The sequence below is a fragment of the Plectropomus leopardus genome, chromosome 24, assembly GCF_026936395.1.
Source record: "Plectropomus leopardus strain MGB_pleo_1.0 chromosome 24, ASM2693639v1, whole genome shotgun sequence".
NCBI classification, from domain to species: Eukaryota; Metazoa; Chordata; class Actinopteri; order Perciformes; family Serranidae; genus Plectropomus; species Plectropomus leopardus.
The window spans coordinates 9,832,150-9,856,383 of record NC_142199.1 but is presented as its reverse complement, the minus strand read 5'-3'; the positions used below and the strand labels follow the sequence as shown (position 1 = coordinate 9,856,383).

The window sequence follows — 24,234 nt, the reverse complement described above, 5'->3', positions numbered from 1 at the left end:
TGAAAATTCAGCATATTCCTTTTCTGCCAGCAGCTTGGAAGGCTAACCTGCGCTGAAAGGACTCAAAACAGTGGTGAGTTAACTTTATTTCTGCTTTACAGCGAAATAATGTTTTCTTTAATTCACTGTAACACTGTAGGCTGTGTGATGTGTTACTGTGGAGCTAGTTTTAGCGTGTTTCCAATGCTAAGGCTGGTTAACATTTATTTATTGCAGAGTGGCTAAAATTATCTCTGTGAAGTTGTCAGTCTTGTCAGTTTGGGTTTATTACTGATATTTATGCATGCTCTCATAGTAAAATGTTGTCATTACTGTTCTACTTAGCTAGCCCTGTTTACCACAGTTTTTGTTATCAAACACCTGCATCGCAAAAAGCGCATGACAAAGTGTTTTTGTGCCTGTCACAGCTATAGTTGTGGTACCGTCACCGTCACGTAGTTAGATGAAAAAATACATCTGGTGGTGAAAAAACTGTTAGATCATACATCTAAATATTTCTGCTCTTTCCAAAGGCCCAACGTCACCAACGAGAGAGGCTGGCCTTTGCATTAGGTATGAAATCTTCCAGAATTTTTTAAAACGTATTCTTATCTTATTTTAACAAATTACAGTACACTTTGTAGCAAGATGCACATATTTGTAAATAATCTCACTTTTCTATTTCACATATTTTTTTATGGTAGTATAATGTACATATTTTGAATACTTTTTATTTTTTTTAAATTGAATATCCTCTTAATATTTCTTGATTTGTGCAAGTAGAAACAAGTCACTTGATTATTAAATAGTAAAGTTGCATACATTTTAAAATGATGTAAAAGCTGGTTAAAAAACAATATATTTACAGTATATCATCAGCACTCAAAGTATTTGTATGTGGATTATTTTTGTACTTATATAGTTTAAAAACATTTTTGTGTGCATCCAAAATACATTTGTGAATCTAATGCATTTGTGATTGGGTTCATTTTTAATGAATATATATGTAGATTGATTTTTTTTTTTTTTTTACATTTATATAGAACAAAACTATTTGTGCATGCATTAGAAATACATTTGTGAATTTTATTAATTTATATGCGTATTTTTATGGCATTTATATAAAACAAAAGCATTTGTTTGCATCAGAAATACATTTGTGACCCTTATTAATTTATATGTGGTTTTTTTGCATTTATATAGAACAAATAAATACATTTTGTATTATTATTATTATTAATAATGATAATAATATGCTTATATTTTATCATATTATATATATAATAATATTATTATTATATTTTTGTGTAAAGACTAATTTACATATAAATCCCCAAACGATAACTTGCCATTGTTATAAATTATGTATCCTGATCCGGAAGTGTAATTTAAACCACGTGGAATCTGACCTCCAATGGGCTTTTTCCAGTTTAGACTATCATGGTTTGGTCTGGGATGCGCTCCAATATGTACACCATCCAACCTTCAGTCTCTTTTCTCATTTAATTATTTCTCTCACGGGTCTGAATATATATTAAATTTCAAAATCGTGATTAAAGTTATACATTTGTTGGTTTAAATGTGATACATGATGATAATATGTGAGGGTAAGGTGGGAAGGAGGACTTGATGTGAGAGGATGTGAACGAGACTCTCAGCGTCTGGAAAGATACAGATGTATCAATGTCGTACGCGGGAGCCAGACTACTGCCGGAAGTGACGCGATTTGCTCAATAAAGCAAATTTGTCCGCAAACTAGCTGTTTTAATTTCAACCTTTTTTATTTATTTATTTTTTTTAACGTTTTTATCGACAGTAAAACAACACAGTCGGTGGTCATTACTAAAATTTTGCATAAATGAATAGCTGTATTACATATTTTTAAGTGTGACATAATAATATATGTATAGAATTTATTAATATTAATATTATAATAATTATTATTAAGTATTTTAATGTATATTTAAATACAGTGCTTGCGCTGTTTTTATTCTGAAATTTTATACCGGAAGTCAAACCATTTGTTGACGCCAGCTTGTCAGACGACTGGAAAGCGACCAGATGGGAATCAGCACTGGCTTCTTAACAGATTCCTCACATTTTAAATTGTATCGGACACATTTTCAGCGGACTTTGCTGCTGACAAACAGACCTGGCGTGACTGCGGAAGCCGTTTTGGGAGGCTCGGCTGCGCTGTGAACCAGGACAGAAGCGGTCAAGACATTTAAAGATCCAAACATCTTCCCACTGTACGTATCATTTCTATCCCCCTCCCTGTCGAGGAGCAATAGCTCCCAGTCATCTTAATGGAGAGATATTTCTGCCCTTGACTGTCTAAGGAACTTCAGGCGGGGTTGAAATGTGTGTTTTGTTGACAAGTGAGACCTCTGTGATGTCCTTTGTGGTACTTGTTTCTGAAACGATGCAGATAACTGTGATTAGCTTTGGAAATCGCTCAAACAAAAAGGGGAGTTTAGCCCGGAGGCGAGAGGGGTGTAGCCTTGTTAAATCACATTGTCCGGGACTGTTTATGCGGCCTTATGTGTTATTTACTGCCGTCTGCGTTACAAGCTCTTGTTCCTCTAAACAGTGCCGTTCACGGGGTTTTTAACTCCTCAGCAGCACAAATGCAGCGTGTGTTTTTTGTGTTTGTGTGTTTCCTCCTTGCTATGTTACTTTAGACGACCCGCGTCATGCTAGCAAGAATGAAAACAATGCAGCCTCCGGTCACATATTTCAGAGTAAAACCTGTCTGACGGTTATCCAGTGCTGTAACTATGAGCAGTGGAGGACAGTAACTAAGTACATTTACTCCAAAATCGTACCGTAGTAGAAATTTGACGTACTTTTACGATACTTAAGTATTTTCTCTTCATGTCACTTTATGCTTTTAACTCAATACATTTCAGAGGGAAATATTGCACTTATTTTCCCACTACTATTACGTTTGCATAAAAAACACAAGTATATGACATATGATGTTTTGTTTAAAATAAAAGTCCAAAGAGTTTATGCAAGGACAATAGATCAGATAGCTGACTGAAAATGATAAGCAAACTATTTTGATAGACATATATATATATTAGTTTTGGGGGTGTTTTCTATTATTATCATCATCATTATTATTGTTATTGTTAATATTTAAACTATCAAGCATATACACTGGATTGATTTTATTAGCTTTAACGTATTTGAAGTGTGCATTGTGCAGCTGTATTATCCAAGTAAATAAAAAAAACTTGATTGGGACATCCCTTGTCTGTATTAATATTGTGTTGTGCTTGCTCAGGGACATTTGTGGCAGTAATCAAATTATTTTGTTTTTAATTCAAAGATAAAGAGTAAAAGCATTTTTTTCACATAAATTACAATTAGTATGGACTTGATAATGTAATGTTTAGGTTGCCTGAGAGAGGACAGTTTCCTTGTGATTGTCTGCAAAGAGATCGTTCTTTGTAGTTTGAGACTGGGCCGTGGTGCCGTTCAAACAATTAGATCCTCATTTCTGTCTTTGGGAGCTGGCTCTGTAGGGCAGAGAACTTTATCAAGATAAAATAAATTTGGCACAAACCAGGTTGTTTTAGAAGCCTTGAGAGGGTTTTTAATTTGTATATCCAGATTGAAAGCCTTTAAAATGTTGCAAAGTCCAGTCTTGACTTTGATTTAAAAAGTTTTCAAAATTTATATTTTTTCTCAGTCAGAAATAAGATGTTTTATCAACTTGTATTTAATCAAAACCTCTTTGTGTTATTGAAGCAGAGGGTTAAATCTCCTCCCTGCTCCTCCTTGAATACTTTCATTCCAGTCGCGTCATGAATGGCGGCCTCTGCATTCCACGACAGCAGAGAGGAAGTGTCGTCAAATTTCTTCTTTCCTGTAAGGTGATACATTCATCACATTGTTGAATTCATTCAATACATAATTAAGTAGTTTTCCATCATTTATGAACATAATCTTTTACTAATTTGGCTTTTTTCCATTTGATTTTCACATGTTTTAATGTGATTATTGAGACCTATGCAGAGAAGTCCTTGTGCGGTTTGATGTGAAACCTGTTTTTAGCGCGAGCCATTAAATGTCCCACTTGTATTCACTACCAGAGTGGTAGACTGACATGTGGGTGTGACGGATAACTACCTTGCAACACTGGAATGACTTTGATTAGTCAAAGTGTTGCTGCAGAGTACAGCTGTACTGTTTGATTATTGATCTATAGAAGCAAAATGATTTTCATGTGTTTTCATGTGTTCAAGACAAGACAGGTTGTTATTGTATTATTCAAGGTTTGGATGTAGCAGATTTTCGTGGAACAGTCAGTAGACTGACCCTTTAAACCTGGATCGACATTAGTTTGCTTGTGCTGTGTTCACCTGCGACACCTTTCATTGGCTATTCAACACTTTGAAACTGGAGCAAGGTGATTTGTCAAAGGTGACGAGAAAACAATGTGAAAATTAGTTTTGAAATATGGAAAGATGTCCAGAAAGAAAAAAACTTAACTACTATAATTTTATATTCAAAAGTGTTATACAGGGAAAAAAGTATTTTCAGTGCTTTTTCAAGTCATTTTCTTATTTTCAGGCAATTTTCTTGTAATGTTTGTACTATTGTTTTGCTATTTTTGGGCCATGTCTTGTTAAGTTGCACACTTCCCTCTTGCAGTGTTTTTGAAAGAAACCGAGCTGATGTGCTCTGGGTTAATCAACCAGGTAATCAACATAAAATAATTAAAGGTAAAGTGAATTCAGAGATTTCTTTCAAAACACATTCTAAATGTTGGAAACTGAAAACATGTTACAAAGACCCTTTACTATATAGTACTGAATTGTGGAGTTAGACAATATTTTTTCACCATTTTCCTGTTTTAATATTTTTTGGGGGGGGTCTAAAACCGTAGCTCAATGATGCAATGGAGCTATACTCAGCATAACCCCGCCCCTGACAATTTAGCAGAATAAAAACAAGAAGTATTATTCGCATAGTCCGCGATTGGGCGTCGCCTTTGCTCCTCCAGTGGACACGCCCCCAAAGTTTCACATCAGAAAATACGGTGCATTTTTTCATGATTTTGAGACCTTCTTTTACATACTTGCCAATTTTTTTGTTCATTCAAATTTGATCAGGTATTTAATTACACATGTTTCTATGATGTGACACATGAAACACATTTTAATAATCACTTTACCTGGACTTAAACTTATTTTTCAAGTGGAAAACCAGTCATTAACCTAGTTCAGGGCTCTCAGTTGTGTAGCATTGCTTTTTTTTTCTTATGTGGCAATGAATTGAATATCTTTGGATTTTGGACAGTTGGTCAGAAAAACAAGCAATTTAAGGATGTCACCTTTGGCTTCAGGTCATCGCTGAATTTTGTTAAGTTGTACTATATTTGGTCTCTCCTAATTACAGCTAAAAAATAACATGTGGGTCAATGTGGCGCCTTTCTCTGTTAGCTTCTACTTAAACAGAGCAGCGAGCTGTGTGTGTTTGAGCCCAGTGGGCACCAGATTAATTCCATTACATAACATTTATCCAGTCTTAAGCAGGCTTCAAGTGAAAGTGAAGGCTGCACCCTCAAACTTAAGCTTTTCAGGATTCAAAGAGGTGTATAAGGTGATTAAATGAGCCCTTTAAGTATTCTTTGAATAATCAGAAATATTCAGACGGCAGAGTGAAAACACTAGACTTCTGACACAGTAGTTTACAATGTGATTGGATTAGAAAGCAGGCGTTTGTTAACTACTTCCTCATTGCCTGCTTATCCTTTGACAAATATTGACCTGGCTGAAGCTGTGGTGAGACGTAATGTGATAATAAAGTGGATTATTGCAAATGAAGGCATCATATTAAAGGGTATTTCCTGTTTTCATATTTGCCTCCTTGAGTTCAAATTGACCACATACTGACTAAAATATTTGGTGCATTTAGCAGTTTATGGACAAAGTATTTCTGCATTTCCCTGACGTTATGAGGCCTTTTGTTCCATGTGATTGTATTTGTCAAACATGAATCAGCAGTCTGCAGTCTTGACCGACGCCATTGTCTCTCGCCATAACATTAGGAAGAAGATCCGAGCTGAGGGTATTATCATTAAAACCTTTAAGTCAGTTGTTTCTGCAAAAACGAAAAGCCTGAACACTGCTAGTCGGTGTTGACAGAAGTGAAAACACTCAGCGGAGGTTTTGTCTTTGTCAGGTGAAAACCTTGTGATTCCCATTTGAGCAGTTTTTTTGTTTTTGCTGACATTGACGAACCCTCTCCGTGCCTCCTTTAGGAAGCCTGTTGTTAACATTTATTGAGCATCATGTTGTGCTTCATGTGTTTCAATGTGATATTTCTAGTGGAGCAAAATTGATGTAATAAATCAAATTGTTCATCACTTTGTTTTAGCGTTGTTAGGGGAAATCTAAAGGTCTCTCCACAGTCATAATCCCTAAAGGGATAGTTTGAAGCTTTCAAAGTGTGGTTGTATGGGATATTTATCCACAGGCATTATATCACAGTATATAACAGACAGTAGATGTCGGTGTTGGTTTGTCTCTAATGAATCTGGCTTAGAAGAGAGAAATATAACGGCTTAATTTTCTCATCAAAATCACTGTATGACATTAGGATAAAGCAGCAAATGTATTCTCAATACAGTGTACACTTGATCTGATATTGATTTTTTTAGGTGGGACATTTTTGATGCCTAAATACTTTTTGTTGCTGGTCCCCATCCACAGCAGTACATTGTTTAAAATCCAGTCTGCTTCTCCAAACTGGAGGCATGCCGACTGACATCTGCTGCGTGTAATAGACTGACTATGGAGAGATGTCTATGTTTTTGTGTGTGTTTGTTTTCTGTTCTGCGTAACATTATTTTTACTGATTAGTAAGCACAAAAAAGTGGAGGAGCAGGTTACAGCTGTACTGTAAGCAGTGGTGGACAAACCATTCAGATCCTTAAGTAAAGTGCTAATACCATCCTGTAAAAAAACACCCAAACTTCAACATAAAAAAAAAATGAGTAAAACACCACAGACTTAATATTATTTAAAAAAACAAACAAACAGAAGCCCTCAAAATTACAAACAAAATTGAAAATACATTTTAAAAAAATAGAAAAAGTAATTGGCAATTAATTTGTTGCAGCTATACCTTTATAAACTCTTTGGTGATTTAATTTATAACAAAACATCATATCTTATAAGCTCTTCTCGTGTTTTTTATGCAAAAATCTAAAGTAACTAAAGCTGTCTGATAAACGTAGTGAAGTAAATAGTGGAGAAAAAGTGTAAAGTGACATGAAAATAAAATACCCAGCGATTACATCTGTCTAACCGCGGCTGTACCCTTGTGGATACGTAGTTCTTAACATTTTTATCAAGGCTCCCTGGAAGCTGGTGAGTGAACAGTTTTACCAGAGAGCTTGTGTACAAACCAAGATGTGTATGGCAGAAATGGAGCTTGAACGATGGAGCGTAGGGAGGAATGGTAGCAGGATTTCAGAGGGAGGGTAATGCCCTTTTACATTCCCAGATGAGGATTAGCAGTCACAAGTTCTCTGCCTGTTCCTGACCCGGCCTGGATTGTGAAGGCCACTGCTGCCGCCTGGATCCTTGAAATTCTCACACTTGAGTCATGGACTTGACCAAATTCTCTTCCTGCACACATAGGAATTGCATTTTATTTTATTTATGTCTTGTATGACTGAATGATGTGCGTCCGCTGGCTTCACAAAGCATTCAAGTGCCCTTGACTTTTACGTGATTGTGTTAGAGATTTAATTTGAATTAAAGCAGCGAGCAGCATTTATCAGGGTCCAAGCAGATTGCAGATTGCATTTGAATAAATGTATTTTTTAACTAACAAGGAGGGGAACATTAGATGTGGCTTATGACCTAAAATGAAAATGTGTTATGCAGGGTTCCCACGGTCATTGAAAACATGAATTTCAGAGCCCACATCTGTAAGATCTTTATCACAAATTCATCCTGGATCCTGATAAAAAAAAGTGTGCTGATATATTGTCATATTTTCTAAAAAAAAAAAAAATATCGATGCCTTAAAAATCTGAGAATTGGTTGGGCTTTTATCTATTATTCTGTATCCCAGAAAAACTGGTGAGCTCCTAAATGTCAGTGAAATGTTATGAAGCAGTTGTGCACTTGTTCAAGCTTAGCCAAGTTTCTCTGGTTTAGGAAGAAAGCCTGTCATGCACTGACTACATAAGTGACTCCACACTGTTGTGGTTGCATCCAGCTTGTTATTAACAGCTCATTTATGTGCCCTGCATGTGTGTGTTGCCCAGGTCCCAAGGCGACTGTGTGTCCATCATGCCGTTATTTGGTAAATCCCACAAGGCTCCCGCGGACATTGTCAAGACTCTAAAGGAAAACCTAAAAATCGCGGCCACACAAGATAAGAAGACAGACAAGGTAGAAAAATACAGTGTGTTTCTCTTTGTGTGTGTGTGTGTGTGTGTGTGTGTGTGTGTGTGTGTGTGTGTGTGTGTGTGTGTAAATGCCTGGGTGTCCAGGGGCCCAAGGGTGACAGTCCTCCGTGAAATTGAACCATGGAACAGCCTGGCCCTGTCATCTCATGACACTTCACTGTCAAGACAGTTTTCACTCTCTCTTACACACACACACACACACACACACACACACACACACAAACAACATCAGACTCAAGTCACTATTAGATTTCACTCAATCTGTAATGTTTAAGTCTATATTGTGTGCAGCAGTAGATGCAGATTTTTTGGGCAATAAGTATTGCCACGCCTGCCCGGCGCCTCTCACCAGTGTCAACTCCACAGGGGAAGAGAGTCCAACCCCTCTCAATAAGACACACAGAGGCACTTGCTTACCATCTTCTTCTCTCCCTCTCTCCTTTCGAGGCGTCTGAGGAGGTGTCCAAGTGTTTGGTGTCCATGAAGGAGATTCTGTACGGTAGCAATGATAAGGAGCCTCACACCGAGACAGTGGCCCAGCTGGCCCAGGAGCTGTACAACAGCGGCCTGCTGCTGTCCCTGGTAGAAAACCTGCAGGTCATAGACTTTGAGGTAAGGAGGGGGGGAGTCATGACATCAGTCCACATGTTCTCAGTTTTTTCTGTTACTCTCATCAAAGCGCTCTACCATAAATCAGACCTAAGTGCTTGATTGTCTCATTCTGTGTTTGTGTTTTAGGGGAAGAAGGATGTGTGTCAGATCTTCAACAACATCCTGAGGAGGCAGATTGGGACGAGGTGCCCCACCGTCGAGTATTTCTGCTCCCACCAAGAGGTCCTCTTTATACTGCTGAAAGGGTAACACACACACACACACACACACACACACATACACAGTCCGTACTGTACACAGTGTAATTGCTTCAAAAGAGCTGTCGCAAACACTCTCTCTGTGTTTGAAGGTACGAGACACCCCAGGTAGCACTGAATTGTGGGATCATGCTGAGAGAGTGCATCCGCCATGAACCGCTCGCCAAGATAGTTCTTCGTTCAGATCAGTTTCACAGTTTCTTCAACTACGTGGAAATGTCCACCTTCGACATCGCCTCTGACGCCTTCGCGACCTTCAAGGTACTCTCCTTGTTTTCCTGTTGGAGCCTGTAAGATAAGACTGTCATGGAATACCAGAAACTATAGAACATTTGACTTTTGTTACATGTGCTTGTAGGACCATTTTGTTTTTTAAGTTTGAAAATAGGATTTTACTGAAGCCAAGAACAGCTGTGCTCGCTTACAGTTTCAATACTGTTATTACAAGTAAATTATTTTGTTTTCTAGCAATAACAAAGCTCATTTTCTTGTTGTCGTGGGTTCATGTATGTGGAGAGAGCAGAAGGCTGATTTCTCAAGATAGTAAGACAGTTTAGAACTAGAAACCAACTTTGGCTTTCTTGAGATCGTGGGATATATGAATGGCTGTCAAGTATTGAAGCAAAAGATGTGGACCACACTGCCACAAAATATCGTCAGACTTGATGCAAAACTCTGCGAAGCCGAGAACAAACGTACACGCAATTATATTTTTAACCTCATTATATATGTTGATGAAGTGAGTTGTCGTTTCTAATTATCCCGCAATCTTGTGAAAGCAAAAGTCATTTTTCATAATAAATTATTTCATCATCACAAGATCACGGAGTAATTAGAAATGACAGCTGAGTTGACCAACATATAATTATCCCATGATCTTCAGAAAACTTGTGTAACTTGTGATCTTTAGATAGAAAAAATCAATTTGCTCAGGTTTCAAAGGGTGAAAGAGCTTGTGAAAGGCATCTGAAGGCAGCAAAAATGCTGTTGATTAAGGTTTCAAAGGGTTAAACTCTTTATTCTGATATGATATATTTTCCCTGCTTTATTCACAGGATCTTTTGACAAGACACAAAGTGCTTGTGGCTGAATTCCTGGAACAGAAATACGATGCTGTGAGTGATTTTTAGTATTAGCCTGCTGAGAACTAGCTTGGAAAACGTTTGATGCATGTAACCGCTACCAAGCATGTTAATGCAAGTTTGCCCTGTTATTTCAAACCAGCGATGCCAGGTGGAACTTTTTTATTTTCTAAATGGCGTCACACCTCCCCTTCCGTCCCTGACCACATCCATGCAACACACACCCGCCTCCTCCATAGGTCACGCAACATCAGCTGCTGAGCACTATTTGGAAGCATAAACATAAATACTGTCCGCAGCTCTTAACTGCCTGACGAGGAAAGGAAGGAAAGGTGCTTGTGTCATGACTCAAAGGTTGTGTGATTGAATCTTACCAAGGACACGTGAATATTATGACACTTACGACATACCGTTCAATAACTGTTGATAATTATGTATGATTTTTATTGAAAGAAAAATCCACTGAAACTGAAATTTCACTCAGAAATGTGGAGGGCACAGGACGTAAGTGTGGTTGAACGCAGCAGAAAGAAAGAAAACATGATGGGTCGACAGTAAGACAGATGTCGAACAAGACGAAACACTTGACAGTAAGACAGACAACAATGACGACATACCACATTATGAGGTTTTGGCCCGTTTATTTCCGACATTGTATACAATGACGTGTCTCTACAAGCTATGTCATTTTCAGCCTCAGCACGTGAACAAATATCCAAAACACAGACAACTAGAAAAACTAGAACCCCAAAGTTTCAAATTCCATATCATAATAACTTAAATAACAGGCGTTTCTTATGTAATTGCAGGTGTTTTCCAATTATGAGAAGCTGCTGCACTCTGAGAACTACGTCACCAAGAGGCAGTCGCTAAAGGTTTGAATTTACGAGCAATATATACAATGGTGGAATGTAACTTGATATTTGTAATTTACTTGAGTATTTTATTTTTATATCACTTAATACTTTTACTTTACCACATTTAAGGAGTAAATATTGCACTTTTCAGCCTCACTACATTTATCTGATACCTTCAGTTATTTTACAAATTAAGATTTTTTTTACAAAAAAACATGAAAGTTTAGAAAATATGTTTTGTTAAAAATAAATGAGGAAAACATTTATACAAGTAAAAATGAAATAATTACTTGATTAATCAGTTGGTTTATTGACCGAAAGTTACATGTTAACTATTTTTATCTCAATAAGTTTGAGGTTTTTATTATTGTTAATTCTATTGGGTTTTAGGTTTGTTTGTTTTTTTTTAATTTTTGTTCTCTTTCTTTTTCAAAATCAATATTTGATTAGTTTTTTCGTTTTTAAATGTTTTTTTTCAGTGTCTTTTTTGTATTTTGTGTTTTTATTTAATTCAATCTTTTTTTTTTTAAAGATTTTTCTGCATTGGGTATTTTTACTTTTAACACTTGAAGTACATGTTCCGTGTTCTTCCATTACTACATATATACATTATTTGACATCTAATGTACTCTATTTACATACTCAAACATTTATTCTCTCTCATATTTATTTTTGTTTTCAGCTTGTTTTTTTATTCTGTCTCTCATTCAGCTTCTGGGTGAGCTGTTATTGGACAGACATAACTTCACGGTGATGACACACTACATCAGCAAGCCTGAGAATCTCAAGCTGATGATGAATCTGCTACGAGACAAGAGCCCCAACATCCAGTTTGAAGCCTTCCATGTCTTCAAGGTAAAAACGAAAAATGAAGCAATTATAGATTAATTCAAATAATGTTTGACTGTCCTCTCTTGAGACGCAGATTCTTTCTGCTAGTATCTGTTGTTGTATGGAAAAAAGTCTATTTTCTGCTGCCACTGCCCTCCAGGTTTTTGTAGCAAACCCCAACAAGACGCAGCCCATCGTTGACATTCTGCTCAAGAACCAGACCAAACTAATCGACTTCTTGAGCAACTTCCAGAAGGATCGCACAGATGACGAGCAGTTCAACGACGAGAAGACCTACCTAATCAAACAGATCAGGGATCTGAAGAAACCGGCCTCCTAGAGAAGCATCCCCTCCTGCCCTCTATCTTCAACTTTTTATCAATAGGAAAACATACAGTAGAAAAAAAAACACATTAACAATAATTCTGTTTCAAAGAAACTCCAAGACATCTTTTTTCTCTTGTCAGTTAGGTTTAAACTAGTGCAGAGTAGTTCTCAATCACTGATGTTTCTTTTGTAAATTTTTCTCATGTTTTTTTTTTTTCCATCTGTAGCATGTAGTGCCGCAACCTAAATTGTTGGAGGCAGCTGATTTGCTTTGTTGGGAGAACCAGTGGTTAAAAAGCTTCTGCCAAAATGGTTGTACCAAACAGACATGACCGTTATTGTAGTGCCATCACAGTCACCAGTTGCAGGTGTTTTGTTAGTGGCTGTGCACAATTTAATTTCTTAACTGTTTTAATGAAGTAGCTGCAAAATTACGAATGAGAGTTTGAGCTTTTCCTCCCCCCTTTTTTTTGGCAGGTGAACGTGTCTCATCAGAATCAGGCATTGTCAGTCATTGCTAAAATCTTTGTCAGCCAAATGGCAGCAGAAATTTTCAGTTGCCCTTTTTGTTATTGTACTGCCGTTTTTTTCCCTCTAAAACTGAAATGAAAAGCATCATCACAACAAAATATTCACAGTAATTGACATTGCCATTTCAGCAAGGTCAATGTCAGAGGTGTAAAAGGCAAAAGACTAATCTAAAAAAAAATTATATTGACATTTGTGACTTGTTTAGGACTCAAAGCTCAAAGTTTTGGACTTTGAATTTGTCAGTCTTGACTTGGGACTGGACTTTGGCCTTGTCAGTCTTGAGACTTGCCCATCTTGATTTGGGACTTGACTCTGGACTTTCTTCTCTGGATTTAGATAGATAGTTGACTTTATTAATCCCAGAAGGGAAAATAGTTTAACTAGTTTTGACAGCAGCCAAATACACTAAAATATATCAAAACATTAAAACACAATCCAAATAATTTTAGATCTGATCTGGGACTTGGTTGCAAAGACTTGAGACAAAACAGTGACTTGTTCCCACCTCTGGTAAAGGCTGAAGCAGTTGTCTGAAATTGAACAAAAGTCACTGTTTTTTAGTCACTGTTGACCAAAACTTGCCAAGAAAAAAATAGAAATTGTAGGAATATATTAAGAAATAAAAGGCCTTTGTGCTATCAGTACAGTAAGCTTCAATCATTTTTGATCACTGGTTCTCTTTGCTGGTGGCTGATAGCACTTTCTGTATGATAAAAATAATGTTTGTTTTTGTTAATCTTAAGCTGATCACTGTTTTCACACTGCTTGGGGTTAATTATATATGCCGTTTCTGGTTGTACACCTGAAGTGAGTGCCATTTTGAGTGAGAACGTTAACAGAAGGCACTTTGCTGTGAGGAGGAGAGGAGAGCAGCTGTTTGTGTTTTTGTTTCACTCCTTTTCTTTCTGGACTGTAAACAAGTGTTTTTGCTCTGATTTTGATCTGGTGTTGAATAGAAGCAGGTGAGAAAATTCAGAGGTGCCTTTTTCTTTTGGTGTGTTTTCTCCTCTTATTTTTGTATTTTCAGTATCTTTCCAGGGGGAGCTTAATTATTCTGTTAATGAAAATATGCTCTAGATAGAACATATTTGTTGTGATTAAGCAGTGAACCTCTTAACTCACTATATTTGAGTTACACTGTCAAAGAAACATTTTAAACTTTTTTGCAGCTGATTGGTTGCTATCGTGTACAGACCAGGGTCACAGTTTCACTTTGATTTTGTCACCAAAGTGTTGCTGATTGAATATGTGAACAACAATGTGTGTCTGGAGACTTGTCGCAGAGTGAGGCCAAAGTTGTAACGGGATTTGATGGTGAAATGTAACTGTGAAAAATCCAAATGTAGGTAACTCTTTGAAACTGGAGCAAATAGGCTTGATTATATAAAAGGCAAAAACATGAAAAGGCGGGAATGATTAATCAAAGAAGGAAATGACCCAAAAATTAGAAAGAAATTTGTAAAAAGTATTTGTATTTAAAAAATACAAACACAAAAAAGTGAATTAGAAACGAGAAATGAGACAGAAATTAGTAATGCAAGAAAATCTCCCTAAAAATTAGTTTTAAAAAAGGAATTATGAAAAGGAAATAACCTGGAAAAAGTGCTTCAAAGTGTATTAATTCCATAAAATAATTTTAAATGTGATAATTATATACACAGTTTTCCCTATTTTTTTGTTCATTGTTATTTAAAAATAAAGCACAGCACTTTGTTCAGAGTTTAAATATTTAAATACTTGTGAAAGGGGTCTAAAAGCAGCGAAATGATGTCACTCCAGGCTTCAGGGGTTAAAGGCCCACGAAATGTGCAAAATCATTGAAGTTCAAACACTACTTGGTTTTATATTTGACTAAAAAGAGAAGAAATTATTTCTACGTTTTCAAAAAAATAACACTGGCAATTATGTCCGTAAAATTTCTGAATTTATTTAGCCATTGATATTTAATCCTGTGAAACCTGGAGCAACATCCCTTTTCTTGTGCTGCTTACAGTTTGAACCCTGAGCAAACCGGAGCGATTTCTTTCAAAAAATATTGGGTAAAAAGGCAATGAACAACTTGTTAAGAATTGTTGCACAAATTGTATGAAATTTTTGAATTTATATAACTTAAAAAAATAGAAGAAAAAAGCTTGGGAAAATATCTTGGGGGGAAAAAAGAAAAAACTAGGGAAAACAGACAAAATAATCTTTTTTTAAAGCACTTTAATTTAATTTGGTTTTATTTTTTAATAACTTCACGTTAATTTTCTTGTATTTTTTACTAAGTCCTTGCTATTTTTTGGGTCATTTCTTCATTTGTTGCTCACTACCTCAAAGGGTTAATTCAAGTTAGGCTTTAGGGTTAGGACACCCTAAATTGTTTCAAAATAAATTTGAAGTCTAACATCTTGCTGTTACTTAAATACCACCAATCTATAGCTCAAGAAAGGCAGTAGAGGAGTACAGCTGAGTGACAGAAACTATCATAAACCTGTGAATTTCCATTCCTTTATTTCCATCTGGTGTTATGGAAAAATAGTTCTCAATGTTTTTTCTTAGTAAAAAAATAAAAACACCAACTTGTTTTGATGTTCTAAGCTGTGATATGTCATACATCAGAATATAACATGAGATGGAAAAGAAAACCAACCAGCTTTACATCACACTTGAGCCAAACTCCTCCATGTTTTTGCTTCTTTTTTGTAATCCCCAGACTAAAATAACAAGCAACTTTGGTTCCACCGCAACTCCACATTATCTTCCCAGTGTCCTCTCTGTCTGAGAGCAGCCATCTTATCTTCCACATTGATATTGTACCACATTCACGACAAATAAAAGGATGAGAATGAATGCTTTGAGTGTGCTCATTTCTCACTCATGCAAAGACAGACAGTATGCCGATTAACCCTCTGAGCCCGGCGTAGTCGCTGAAGTAAACTGCACTGTGATTGGTGTAATCCTGCTGTATCTATCGCTCTGTTATTGACAGTGCCTCCTGCGTCAGAATAAATGCCTATAATAACAATAATAATAACAATAATGAGACCAGGGTAAATCAGGAGACAGTGTAACAAGCAGCAGGGCCTCAAATGGATGTAAACTCTGTGTTGACTGCAAGCAGAGCAGGCAGGAGGATCGGGGCCCTCTCTGTGTGTCAGGAGCGTGATGTGGCCCTCTGCAGCAGCACAGAGAGGAGCTGCTGTGCAGAATGGCACAGATAATGGGACACACAAACAACTGCAAAACAAAAAACAATGGGACTCTTTTGGGAAAAGTGTTTCCATTTTTTGAACTATAATAGTTTTAAAAAACATAAAAGGAGGGTAATCTTTACAGTCAAATCATTGTATACCTATAATGTTTCTTGATAGACATGCAAAAAAGTTTAAAGCCAGAGGATTTTTTTCTAGATAAATAAATCTAAAAAGGAGTGCAAGTCATCAGTTTTAGCAGCACGGTACTTTATTCATTTTAACACAAGTATCTGTGGTGGCACAACCGAAACCATAATACCCTGCTAAATATATGGAAAAATACATAAATACAATAAATACAATAAATACAAATGCAGCAACATCCATGTTTCAACGGGCTAACGGGAAGAATTTGGAAAATATGGTTTATGGTGTTAATGTTACACAGTCTTGGACACTAGGTGGCGGTATATACATTTGAGCTGTTTGCAATCCGTCAATAAAGCAAACGAAGAATGAGGAGGAAGCGGGAGGAAGCACAGGAGGAAGTGGCGACCACGTGAGCAAACCATAGCAAAACATGCACACGTGAGAGCTGCATGGTGAGAAATACGCATATATTTCAAATAGACATTATTGTAGACGTGAAGGAAGACTTTGGGCGTGCAGTATGGGTGAACCGGGACTCTATCCTTCGCCGGACTTCGGCTGTCCCCCTCCTAACTCCATTCAGCAGCAGCAGCCCCGCTCCAGCAACTTCCATCCCAGTATGTGGAGCTGGAGCGAGACTCCCACCGAGCCCACCTGGGACTACAGCGGCCAGGCGGGGTGGCATCACGGGGCAGCGTCTGGGTCTGGATTTCCATCAGGACGTGGAAACTATGGACATAAACGTCCATACGGTGAGTAAAACCCATACAGTCCTTAAATTGCTACCTTAAAATTACTTTACATACAGTCAGAAAATCATCATCATTTATTTGTCACATAGAAATAATTTAAAACTTCATTTAATAGCCCGGATTATTATTTGCTCAAATCATTGAACTTAATAGGCTTATATTTGGGACACGCATGTATATGGGACGGGCTTTTGATTTCTTTCACACAAAACTGTTGCTCAGCAAAGCTGGGAAATACAATCAAATTGGTTATTTAATTATTTTCAACCGTGGCAAATTTGCTTTGTTCAAATATTTATTCAACATGTACTTTGAAAGAAACTGGGATCCAGGATGTGAATAATCCTGTTTCTCATGTAAACACCATATCCTAATTATGGTCAAAGCTCCTCCTGAGCCACAGGAGATATTAAAAACCTGTGGTCACAGGCTGAGTCTGCATTATGTTTACTGTCAAGTCTTTAACTTGAATCTTGTTTTCAGGTCAAAATTATGGTCGTGACTGGGGTCAAGGTGGACATCAAGGTGGAAGACACACTTATGGAGGCCCCAACAATCATGGCAAAAAGGTAACTTATCTGTTGGAGCACTATATTATAACAAAAAGGAAATTACTCTTAAACCAAAAGGTCGGCCTCTGCAGGGATCCTCTGCATATGGTTTCAGACACTTATGGTGAACCAATCTGTCTATAACCCACAGCAGAAGAATAAGAAAGAACCAGAGTTTTCCCATTTTTGTGACACCTGTGACCGGGGTTTCAAAAACCAGGAAAAGTATGATGAACATATTTCTCAACATGTCAAGGTAATCTCAAGTATATTTTTGCTTGATTTCATGTCATTTATGGAAATCAGAATTCAAAATTCACCGACCGCCTCCATCAAATCTCTTCATAGTGTTCTGTGCCTGACTGCAGCTTCATGGCTCATGAAAAAATAGTCAGCATCCACTGGAAAAATGTGAGTAAAATATCTCGTTGTGGATCTGAAAGTCATTCTCTTAGTATTTTCATTTTCGAATATTAGACTTGTTATATCCCAAATGCAGAACCATGCACCAGGAGCGAAGAGGATCAAGCTGGACACACCAGAGGAGATCGCAAAATGGAGAGAGGAGAGGCGCAGGTCAGTATTCACAAATAGATGTTTGAAACTATGGCAACCATGATTATTAATGATGTTTTTCTGTGTTGTACATACACAGATTTTTGCCTATGATGTCTATTTCCAATCAGCAAAATGTATTGTCTTTACAGAAACTATCCAACACTTAAGAATATCGACAAGAAGAAAAAAGTGATGGAGGCGCGGGAGGAGACGGGAGCCGTTCTAGAGACAGCTCAGTTTGGGTAAATGCACAGATTTCATGTGTAAATGATGTATTTTGCACTGCCCTTTTTTATTTTTTGGTTTTATTGCAAACACAGTCTTAAATATAATATTTTATTGACAGACGGATGAGAGGAAGAGGCCGAGGAGGATGGGGTCGAGGTCGGGGTAACAGAGGCTTCCATGGACGACACCATCGGGGCCCTCGTCCATCAGACAACAGTGGTACAGAGAGAGCTCCATCCCTGACCCAGACCCCCAAAGACAGGGATCCACTGGGAGCGCTGGCCAGCAGTGACCATGGTAACTGACTCATCTGACATGGACTCAGTCAAACAAGCCAAAATATCTTATGGTACCTTTTATTGTCACACCCAAATCTGTTGTTTAGGCATCGTTGACATCAAATTCAAATTGCTGTTGATGCGATATTGCCGACAACAATGATGGTACAATAACTGTAACAGTAACTGATAAATATTGCATGTGTTTGTCGTGTTTCCAGATTCGGACCGAGAGGATCTCGCTCCAGAGTCCAGGACTGGCGGTCTGGTTGTGGCTCCGAAACAGATGAGCTCGGCGCTGGGCTCCCTGCTGGCCAACTACGGCTCCATGAGCGAAAGTGATGAGGAACCAGAGTGTGAGTTAGACACCATCTTCAACCTGCAACAGAACAGATTGTGTTTTGGATATACTGTGTCTATATCAGTGGCATAATGTCAAAAAGAACGGGTTTTCACACGAAGAAAAGAGCGGTATACCATCAGCCACTTTTCAATCTTCGCACTGCTGGCTGCATTTCTGAGGCGTATTGTTGAATTTGTTTTGGTGATGTTTCATATGTGAGGTTGGTTCGTGCAGGCTGTAAGTGAAGAGGTGTTTGTTTAATTTTAACAAATCAAATTATTTATTTAAGAAGAAAAAAACTGAAATGCCTAATCCAGTCACAAATCTTGTAGTTTAATTTCTTAGATGATTAAAGCTCTAGTGTGTAGAATTTAGTATGCCAAGCGTGTTGGAGCAGAACAGTGGCTGACGCAAAACAGTGAATGACCGATACAGAGCAAGTTTTGGTGTGTGTGCTCCGAGCTGTTGTAGAAACAACATGCATCCTCTGTGGGGGAAGACAAGGTCCTTATGTAGACTTAAACAGCTTGTTTTGATGCAACAAAAAACATGATTCTCAGATTCAGGCGATTATGCAGTGCTGAAATAGTACTTACAGGGGTTATATACATTCATAGACAAAAAACGCATTGGGAAAGTAGCATGCCACAGGGAGAAAAAAAACCTAAATGTATAAATATTCTCCTTGCTTGTGTTTCAGCCACTCCTATTCAGAGAGCCAAAGACCTTGTGCAAGAAAACCAGGCTCTCCTAAGCACAATACCAACAAACTCTCAGGACAGAGGAGCATCTACAGCCTCGACCACCTCCTCACAGGTCAAAGAGGCTCAAAAAGACGCCCACCCTAACTGTGCCCTCCACACACCTAATAACAGAAGAGGACGAGGGAGAAGAGGAAGAGGAGGACGGGGTGGCAGAGGAGGACACCATGATACACCGCAGACTCGTCGTCCTACTCTACTTGAAATGGTAAGATTGTGCAAGCGTTTTTCACAGTTTTGAATTGAGAAAATGACCTTACATTTGCATTTTTATTTTCTTTCTCTGTGTTTAGTTACTGGCCCCAGATATCCGCCATGAGAGGAACGTCCTCTTGCAATGTGTGCGCTTTATTGTCCGAAACAACTTCTTTGGCCTGGAGAACCAGCAGGGGACAAAGGACAAGGTCTCACCAGCTATGTCAAATGGAGCGCATGAAGGGAGGCAGGTGAAGCCATTAGAGGAAGCCAAGCATGCGCCTTGTTCTTCCTTTCAGGTTAATGGAGAGAAAAGTTCAGCAGAAGTTATTAATCAGGAGGATTTAGAAACAAGTAAAGCAGTTGTCAATGACCAGCACTTGCGTTCATGCTCAGAACCCTCCACAGACCCTCCTGTGGACTCAGGCGCAGGGGATTTCAGCCAAAATGCAGAAGAGACAACTGTGAAAGACTGCCTCAATTTGATGGGCACAGATAAAATCAGATCTACCTCTAATATTTATGATGATGAAATATGGGAGAGCCCTGATGCTGTTATGTGAAGTAGCACATTACTAAAATCGATTGATCTTATTTTTTTCTTAAGCATAAAAGTGAGACAGAGTCTCTCTCCTTGAAATTGATATTTTTCAAGGACTTTATTATTTTTTATGTGATGTGATGTTAGTTTGACTAACAACATCCAGTTATATTTTTGTATCATGCTGTAATGAAAATCTTTTTTTTTCTTGTGAATTAAAAAAACTAATTGTATTGATCATTTAACATTTTTTTTGTTTTATTCTAAGTTTGAATTATGGATTTATGATTATGATTTACTGTTTCGTTCAACATGCAGTTAAGTGAAAAAGTGATGAGAAATGTTATTTATTTTTTTTAATATGACCCTCCTCAGAGCTACAGTATTTTTCCTTCTTCCTTTCCTTCTTCTTTTCACCATAAATAACCATATTTTGCAGGTTTTAGGCATGATAAATGGCGTGATTTCGGAGATTAAAAAAAAAAAACTCCTGTACTACAAAAATGATCTGAATTGCACCACCCTCCCTTTCACAACTAACAAACAGTAAGTTATTACTTAAATTTTTATTTTAAATAGCTATTTTTGCATCGTATTTATAGTAACATAAATATTATAAGCCGTATAAAGACAAACATTCACTTCCGATTAGGCCGGAAGATGAGATTATTAATTGATTTGATTTATCCGGGTAGCATATTTTTCCGTTACACCTCTAATGTTATACCAAAGATGTAAAAATGCTGCGACTGAGAGAAGCGGAGATAACTGAGAAATCACTTAAAAAAAAAAAAAAAAGCATAGGCCTTCCTTTATAGTCATGATTTGTATTGAAATTTATGTTGTCAAGAACATCAATTTACTTAAATAAACAAGATGTTTTGGTTGCATATGGAGGTTTTCTGTTCAGTGTCAGCAGCTGCACCGCCCATCTAGACTGCCTAGGGTTGTAAAAACGAGCGCACCTACGGGACTCTGAGCCGTCGCCTGGAAACTACCTGAGCTGACAACGGTTGTTGAGTCTAACATTTGGCTAGCAACAGTGAGTTTAACTATCGGTATGCGAGTCTGCAAGACGACAAAACTTCGCGATAATTATTTAACACGCAAGTTAACGAAATGAATAGTACATTTCGAGAGTCTTTAAGTAAGTAACTTAGTAATTATAAAGTCATTTATGATGGCTGGAAGGTGCGTTCGAGTTGACCCACCGTTAGTCGAGTTCAACGATGTCAAAGTCGGGAAGGTTTACAGAGCTACAGTCACGGCAACTAATGTGGGGAAAGCTTCGACGAAAATATTGATTGAAAAGCCCACTTTAAAGGTAAAGTAAGCTCATGACTGTTTTTAATTGATTGAGAAGCTATTTGAAATTTCAAAAATAAAAATGACGCTTCGCAACATTAGCCAATCAAGAATATGGCGTCAACTCTAGCTAAATTGTTTGCTAACTCTACTAGCTAACACCTGGTGCGAGAAATTACGAAAGCTAGGTAGCTAACTTAAATTACTGTAAATAAAGACTGTGTTGTTCTATCTATCTGTCTATCTATCTATCGTTACCTCATATTTTTAAGAAAGTTGTCAGTGTTGAAAGTCTCAGTGTGCCCTTTCAAGTATGCTAGTATATGCGTATACTATATTAGCATTCAACTTGTATGATGCATATGTTTGTCTCTTGAAATGTGTGTCTCTAAAGTGTTGTGTAGTGTTGGGGAGTAACTATTTAGACGTAACCAGTTACAGTAATTAAATTACAGAAAAAAGTAACAAGCTATATGAAATTAAAACAATAAAAATTACGCAACATTAGGTAATTAAGAATGTGGCGTCAATGCTAGCTAAACGTCTTGCTACGTTACCTAACACCTGGTGTGAATCTAGGAAAGCTAGCCAGCTGAATTAAATTACTATAGATGTGGACAGTGTTGGTTTTGTGCGATGTCCAATAATACCAATTAATTTTATCTATCAGCTTTTTAATCAACGGCTGTGTTCAAAGTTAACTGAAAATTGCTTATATATGTATATCTTTACTTCTCCTTTGAGTATATTAGTATTTTAGTAGTAAGAAACGTGTCTCTAAATGCTAACCAGTCTTGGTGAGTAACTAGTGACATGTAAACCGTAACAGTGATTAAATTATAAAGTAAAAGTAATTGTAATCAGTTATGGTTACAGAGGAAAAATATGTAATTCAACTACTAATCAAAATGTTGGTGATTACAAAGGGGCTACATATGGGAAAAAACAATCATTAAAAAGTTTATATATTGAATAAAACGTTCTTTCAGTTGCTTTACATCCTTTTGCCATGCATGAATCGATTCTGTATCGATTTTCTCCCCTGTCTCTAGTTCTTTTCTGTACATTTGATAGATGCAGTTTCTGTCTTCTTCTTCATTTCTTTTTCGTGTAGTTGTTCAAGTTATCGGCATCAAGCTCACCCAAAGTTGTGGCTCCTGGTCTGTCTGTGAGTGGTTTGCTGGAGTTTACTCCAGAGGAAGAGGAGGAGGTCAGAGATTGCCTTCTGGTTCATGTAGATGATGTAGAGACCATCAAAATCAGACTGCTGGGGTAAGCAGACTAGATCTATCATGTATATTGACATATTACAGTGTGTTAAAGATATTTAGGACCAAGCACACTGCCTGGGACATTTGTAGATGTCCATACACACACCTTTTCAAATATTGTGGTATTTTAACTTTCTTATGTGCCCCTCCAGGTTTCCCAGGGCTTGTTCCTTTTTAATTGACCCAGTGCTAGACTTTGGGTGTATTACTGCAAGCAGTCAGATTATCAGCAAACACCACCAAATAACCAATCAGGGGTCTGCACCAGGTAAATCAAGTGTGTATTTCTTGTTCACTCATATGGACATGTTTCTTTTCTGTATAACAGGATTGTATAAAGTAGCGACTATTTACTAAATTCACTCCATGGTAATACCTTTATGTGTTTGTGTGTGCAATGAAGGTTTGTTTCAGGTGCAGTATAATGGAGACCCCTCAGTCAGACTCTCACCCTGCAGTGGAGTCATAGCAGCTGGTGCCACCCAGTGGCTAAAAGTGGAACTGTGCACAGACAGGCCTAGGCAGATTGAGGAAAAGGCTCTGTAAGGAAGATTTTACAACACCAGTGAATTTGCACTGACAGCATATGTTAAACGGATTTGTCACGAAACAGTCAGTCAAATATTGTAGGATATTGGAATTTTATTGAGGCTCACAAATTTAGCTCATTATGTTTTGACATGAGGAACATATTGTAACCGAGTGTAATGCAGGTGTTATGGGTGAAAGAATGACATAATTTTATGATGGAAAATTTGCATCTAAATAGAAAACAAACCATTAAAGTATTGTTTTTGAGTGCACACTTCCATTGTACCTGAACCTTCACCCTCCCTTTGTCTCAGATTAAAAGTCCAGAATCACCCTGCTGCAGTTCTCAGTATACGGGCTAAGGTGGTGGACCAGCGCCTAGAGCTTTTTGACTTGCAGGTAATTCAGTGGTCCCAGTTGAAATCATGTAGTACTTAATGGTGAAACTTTGTCCTTATCCCTCTGACTGATGTTTATGTAAAGATGTTTGTGCTTATTTCTGTAGCTGAACCAAACATAACTGTGCTGTTTTACAGGGGGCTCCACTGTCCTGTCTGTGGTTTGGACCTGCATACTTTGGTACCTCCCGTGTGGAGAATGTAGTTCTGAGAAACAATGCACCCAAGCCATGTGACTGGGTCTGCCTGCTCCAGGACAGTGCTGCTGGGACTGAAGTGGTGA

General features: G+C 37.6%; 3 protein-coding genes and 1 long non-coding RNA gene across 7 annotated transcripts in view; 3 read left to right on the top strand and 1 right to left on the bottom strand.

Annotated features, from left to right (window-relative positions):
• The first annotated feature begins 1,994 nt into the window (after positions 1-1,994).
• cab39l (calcium binding protein 39 like) lies at positions 1,995-15,745 on the top strand. Its single transcript, XM_042512949.2, has 9 exons — positions 1,995-2,228; positions 8,273-8,399; positions 8,864-9,028; positions 9,155-9,273; positions 9,378-9,546; positions 10,341-10,400; positions 11,177-11,242; positions 11,936-12,079; positions 12,216-15,745. Exons 2-9 carry the CDS (start codon positions 8,298-8,300, stop codon positions 12,393-12,395), a joined length of 1,005 nt encoding a protein of 334 aa, XP_042368883.1. The 5' UTR covers positions 1,995-2,228; positions 8,273-8,297; the 3' UTR covers positions 12,396-15,745.
• Positions 15,746-16,606: 861 nt separating this feature from the next.
• nufip1 (nuclear FMR1 interacting protein 1) lies at positions 16,607-20,691 on the top strand. Of its 2 annotated transcripts, none has more exons than XM_088074545.1 (10): positions 16,607-16,991; positions 17,475-17,560; positions 17,697-17,798; positions 17,891-17,953; positions 18,042-18,118; positions 18,250-18,342; positions 18,447-18,625; positions 18,828-18,962; positions 19,650-19,918; positions 20,004-20,691. In XM_088074545.1, the coding sequence occupies exons 1-10, from the start codon at positions 16,760-16,762 to the stop codon at positions 20,466-20,468; spliced, it is 1,701 nt and encodes a 566-aa protein (XP_087930671.1). In that variant the 5' UTR covers positions 16,607-16,759; the 3' UTR covers positions 20,469-20,691. The 2 variants fall into 2 exon arrangements, with proteins under 2 accessions (XP_087930671.1, XP_042368971.2); XM_042513037.2 differs by having other exon boundaries at positions 16,608-16,991; positions 17,694-17,798.
• On the bottom strand, positions 18,675-20,105 carry LOC148185491 (uncharacterized). Its single transcript, XR_015775883.1, has 3 exons — positions 19,971-20,105; positions 19,084-19,184; positions 18,675-18,985 (listed from the first exon to the last, which is right to left on the bottom strand). It is a non-coding gene; the product is annotated as an uncharacterized LOC148185491 (long non-coding RNA).
• Positions 20,692-20,735: 44 nt separating the features above from the next.
• LOC121962749 (cilia- and flagella-associated protein 47-like) overlaps positions 20,736-24,234 on the top strand; it is a 51,074-nt gene continuing 47,575 nt past the window's right edge. For 2 of the 3 annotated variants that reach the window (XM_088074543.1, XM_042513036.2), the window contains exons 1-6: positions 20,737-21,770; positions 22,866-23,023; positions 23,175-23,290; positions 23,426-23,564; positions 23,868-23,952; positions 24,090-24,230. In XM_088074543.1, coding sequence (XP_087930669.1) covers positions 21,624-21,770; positions 22,866-23,023; positions 23,175-23,290; positions 23,426-23,564; positions 23,868-23,952; positions 24,090-24,230 — 786 coding nt within the window. In that variant the 5' untranslated portion in view covers positions 20,737-21,623. Of the gene's footprint in view, positions 21,771-22,865; positions 23,024-23,174; positions 23,291-23,425; positions 23,565-23,867; positions 23,953-24,089; positions 24,231-24,234 lie in introns of all 3 variants that reach the window. The other variant, XM_088074544.1, reaches the window with a different exon arrangement.